Source organism: Salvelinus sp. IW2-2015, linkage group LG4q.1:29, assembly GCF_002910315.2.
Source record: "Salvelinus sp. IW2-2015 linkage group LG4q.1:29, ASM291031v2, whole genome shotgun sequence".
Lineage (NCBI taxonomy): Eukaryota > Metazoa > Chordata > Actinopteri > Salmoniformes > Salmonidae > Salvelinus > Salvelinus sp. IW2-2015.
In genome coordinates, this window is record NC_036842.1 from 17,833,766 (window position 1) to 17,839,150 (window position 5,385).

General features: G+C 42.5%; 1 protein-coding gene across 1 annotated transcript; it reads right to left on the reverse strand.

The window, feature by feature from the left end:
• Positions 1 to 2,689: 2,689 nt before the first annotated feature.
• LOC111961096 (transmembrane protein 250-like) lies at positions 2,690 to 3,925 on the reverse strand. The gene is made up of 2 exons (XM_023983215.2): positions 3,602 to 3,925; positions 2,690 to 3,304 (listed from the first exon to the last, which is right to left on the reverse strand). Exon 2 carries the CDS (start codon positions 3,107 to 3,109, stop codon positions 2,690 to 2,692), a length of 420 nt encoding a protein of 139 aa, XP_023838983.1. The 5' UTR covers positions 3,110 to 3,304; positions 3,602 to 3,925.
• Positions 3,926 to 5,385: the final 1,460 nt, after the last annotated feature.

Below are 5,385 nucleotides of genomic sequence, written 5' to 3' on the forward strand. Positions count from 1 at the left end.
GCGTGTCACTCAGGGATTCTTGAAAGTCAGGACAATCCTTGCCGGCAGGGAAACTTTATTTTTTATAGTTTTATAGTTTATAAAGGGGAATTTAAAATAAAATATTTTCAATATTACACATTTCCATATCGGCTCTGTAACTGGAAATTCCCTTGTCCGGAGCAAAGGATCCCAAATTGAAACTCTCTCAAAAAAAAAAGCCAATAATTAATGTTAACTGAAAAATGATCTTATGTAGTTTCTTGCAATAGCCCTTTGAGATTAAAGAGTATTTCTCTCAAAAACTGTAATTCCTAAAAAATGTGTCCGGCGATGTTGTGAACTCCGTCACGTTTAATATCCTAAATGAATCAGGAATGAGCTCCACCATAAGGACCCTATATTCATGTCCATATTACATGTAGTGCAACAAGACCACTCATGGTCTGTAAAGTTATCTACTTTTGATAGATTTAAACAAACATTGAAATCACCATGGTGACAAGTTCACAACCATAAACTCCATCTGCCTGATAGGATGTTAATTTTGGAACAAATATATTTTTTTATTTACTAGGCAAGTCAGTTAAGAACAAATTCTGCTTTACAATGACGGCCTACACCGGCCAAACTTGGACGACACTAGGCCAATTGTGCGCCGCCCAATACAATCCCAATCACGTCCGGTTGTGATACAGCCTGGATACGTTAGATTAAAGTAGATTTTAGAGTCATAAAGCAACTCTGGAAGAACAATTTTGCTACTTTGTATAGCACTTTAATGAAGACGAAAAAATAGTTTTTTGTCAACTCCGTAAAACATCAACTCGGTCAGATTTTTGTCTAACATCAACTCCGTCAGAGTGCTGAAAGATCTGATAGAATGGTTATATTACTATTGGGGGTTTTCAAAGAAAACATTTTTGTACATTTTACAAATGTTTGTATTGAAGCAAAAATGTCTGTTTTGAGTATTTGTTGTCAACTCCGTCAGTGGCTTGTCAACTCCGTCAGTGGCTTGTCAACTCCGTCAGTGGCTTGTCAACTCCGTCAATGATGGCCAGTCCTTTTAAAATCGATTTGTGTTAATATTCTGAAAAAATATTTTAAACCACTGTTCTGCAACACATGCTTCAACTATTGACACATAGACACTAGACCTAAGGGACCTAAGGGATAATGTTTGCTTTATAAACGTTGTTTTATGTTTTAAATCAGGAAAAACATGCCAAAATGCTAACGATTTTTTTTTTTTTACAGAATTAGGTTGTTTCTTTACATGGTTTGATAGCTAATACTAATATACACTACATGACCAAAAGTATGTGGATACCTGCTCAATGAAAATCTAATTCCAAAATCATGGGCATTCATATGGAGTGGTTTCCCCTTTGCTGCTGTAACAGCCTCCACTCTTCTGGGAAGGCTTTCTACTAGATGTTGGAACATTGCTGGGGACTTGCTTTCAGTCAGACACAAGAGCATTATGAGGCCGGGCACTGATGTTGGGCGATTGGGCATGGCTCGCAGTCTGCGTCCCAATTCATCCCAAAGGTGTTTTATAGGGTTGAGGTCAGGGCTCTGTGCAGGTTCTTTCACACCAATCTCGACAAACCTTTTCTGTATGAACCTCGCTTTGTGCATGGGGGCACTGTCATGCTGAAACAGGAAAGGGCCTTCCCCAAACTGTTGCCACAAAGTTGGAAGCACAGAATAGTCTAGAATGTCATTGTATGCTGTAGTGTTAAGAAGTCCCTTCACTAGAACTAACGTGTCTAGCCCAAACCATGAAAAATAGCCCCAGAACATCATTCCTCCTCCAACAAACTTTACAGTTGGCACGATTGGGGCAGGTAGCGTTCTCCTGGCATCCGCCAAACCCAGATTCGTCCGTTGGACTACCAGATGGTGAAGCGGGATTCATCACTCCAGAGAACGCATTTCCACTGCTCCAGAGTCCAATGGCGGCGAGCTTTACACCACGCCAGCCGACGCTTGTCATTGCACATGGTGGTCTTAGGCTTGTGTGTGGCTGCTCGGCAATGGAAACCCATTTCATGAAGCTCCCAACTAACAGTTTTTGTGCTGAAGTTGCTTCCAGAGGCAGTTTGGAACTCGGTAGCGAGTGTTGCAACCGAGTACAGATGATTTGTTACGCGCTTCAGCAATCCCGTTCTGTGAGCTTGTGTAGCCTACCATTTCGTGGCTAAGTCCTAGACGTTTCCACTTCACAATAACAGCACTTACAGTTGACCGGGGCAGCTCTAGCACGGCAGAAATTTTACGAATTGACTTGTTGGAAATGTGGCATCCTATGATGGTGCCACGTTGAAAGTAACTGAGCTCTTCAGTAAGGCCATTCTACTGCCAATGTTTGTGTATGGAGATTGCATGGCTGTGTGCTTGGTTTTATACAACTGTCAGCAAAGGGTGATCCTGAAATAACCAAATCCACTAATTTGAAGGGCTGTTCACATACTTTTCTGTGTGTGTATGTGTGTGTGTTTGTGAAAAAAAGTATGATTGTCTGGTCTTTCAAGAATCCCTACACTATATCATCTGTCCACCTTTTATTCCTGGACATCCTCACGCCTTCATCACAACTGCTGCTGTGTGTAGTGTTTTGGTACAAAATGGCTGCTGTGAGTCACTCAGGTGGATGTCTGACATTGGCATAAAACATTGATCCATGGTCTGTTGTCACCAGACGCTACATGTCAACAAACACCAAGAAGCACCAGCCCAGGCCTCCCACCAGGAACATTGTGACCTGCATACTGTAGATGAACAGGTTGTTGAGCACCCCAAAGTCAAAGCGCCGGTGTCCTAGCAACAGCAGGATCACGGACAGCTTGTACTGCAGCCGCAGGAAAACGCGGGCGCTCACGTACTGCAGGCAGAAGAGAGCAGACAGCGACACCCAGAGGAGGGAGGTCAGAAGGCTGCAGCCGAAGTAGAGCAGGAAGCGCAGGAAGCCGTACATGCAGCGCGAGCGCAGGTACAGGTCAAAGTTGTTGTACTTGCTGCGCACAAGCTGGGTGGTGCGCGCCGGCCCGCAGGCCGAGTGCATGCAGGTGGTGTGGGGGCCATGGAAGCTGCGCACTCGCCGAGGGATAGGGATCACAGGCATGAGTGGGTGAATTGAGGTCTAGGTTTCTGCGGGGAGTCCCAGCAACAGGCCTCGTCCTCTGCTTCAGGGGTGGTGAAGGTTAGCATCATTGGCTGGCTTTTAGCGCTTAGCATGGGACCACAGGCATGGAATGTAGGTCTCTGATTAGGCCTGTTTGGTGTATGTTGCTACGTGCATCCAAAAGGCAACAGGGCTCTGTAAAGAGGGAACAACATATTTACAAATACACATGGACAAGGAGCTCTCCATCTCTCTCTCTCACACACACACACACACACACACACACACACACACACACACACACACACACACACACACACACACACACACACACACACACACANCACACACACACACACACACACACACACACACACACACACACACACACACACACACACACACACACACACACACACACACACACACACCTCTATTATGGATGTAACCTAGACTTGGTCACTAGGCCTAATGTGCTCAAATTGTACACACCGTTCGTTGAGAAAATGGACATTGAGTTTTCTTGAAAGATGTCGTGAACACTGAATTCTCAGCAATCGATTCGATGCTGCATGACTTTCTCAAACGTCTTCCTATTCACCACAATGGTAGTGGTGCGCTCTGAAACGACTGATGCAAGTCAACATGTTATAGCTCGTTGCACAAAGATATATACCAAAGTAACAAACTGAGTAGTTGCAGCAATTCCCTCGGATACATCGTTCCATTGATATAAATGGCTATACTTGCTAATGTAACTCAACAGCGGCGGTAGGGTGTTGCTCTGACAACCGGTGAATACGTCCTGTCGTAAAATATTTGTCATTCTTCTCAAGACAAAATCTGAAATTTAAAGGAGAAGAGCTCTAATTATTTGGGATTTTACTGTAGCCAATAGAGTACCACAGTATGAGTCATAATACCTAGCAGTCAAATAGGAAATGGTTCCAATCGTTTTACCCGTAGGGAATTTAAGAAACACATAAAATATGCTCTGTGTTTCGTGTACGTTTACCCTGGTGTGACCTTTTGATAACCGTGTAAATCTCTCTAGGACAAGGTGACTTCTATCAATATATTTAACTGCAAAAAATGAAATGTTAATTAGCTGCTAATGGGGCTATCATAAAGAACTGCAAATACCATGGTGATCTGGACAAGACTGACAAATCGAGGCAATGGTAAGTATCTCTGGATGAACTATCTAATGTTAGCTAAATGTAGTAATGAATAACTTGGGAACATTTCTTTAAATTGACAAATTAGTTAGCAACATTTAGCTAAATTGCCATACATGTTTAATGCTTTTCGACCTGTCCCCAAATGAATATAGTTGGTTCAGAGTTTGTTTTGATGTTTCAACCTACATGTCCTGATCGCGTCTGGTCTGGGTGAACAAAATCAACATACGTGTGATGGCACACGCGGTCGCACGCACGCAAGTGGTCTGGTCAGCATGCAAGCCTACACGAAACACAGCACTTATTTTAAGTGTTTCTAAAATCCGCTATGGGAAAAATGTATGGTGTAAAAACGGTTGGAACCATTTCTCTGTTTGACCGCTATGTTTTATGGGTATTATGACACCTCCACTGTGGGTCTCTATTAAAAATGTTCTTGGTTCTCTTACCTGTATTGCAACGAATTCTACAACACCAAACAACTGTAAATTATGAACAGGAAAAAAAACATTGTGATGAATAAACATGTTATTGTGAGAAATGGGCACGCCAGGCTACCTCCCCAAAGTTACATTTGTTTTAAACTTGACAGGCTAATAATTTTCATGAATGTGTGAAAACTAAAGAAATCAAGCCAAACTGTAATATGATTTTGAAATTAGTATTTGAGAGAGATTGGAGGTAAAATACATGGCCACCTCATGTGATAGCCTCACAGACAAAGATTACCCCCAATCTGTCATTGGAATAGTGGGAGACAGCGAACTGATAGTGTCACTCAAACATAAAAGGCCTAAACTCTAGGTTTGGTCATAGCCAGCCCATTGCAGTCATTCCTAAAACATGTAGGCCTAGTAAGTGTGTTTTGAAACCTTAAAATGTATCAAATTGATACCTAAATATGTTTCATAAATGATAGCCTACTTCAAGGCTGTCAAACACATTCCATGTAGGGCCTAGTGTATGCTGGTTTTTCCTTTCAATTAAGACCTAGACCACCAGGTGAGGAGAGTTTCTTACTAATTAGTGACCTTAATTCATGAATCAAGTAGAATGGAGGAGCTAAAACCTGCAGACACTTGGCCCTCCATGGAA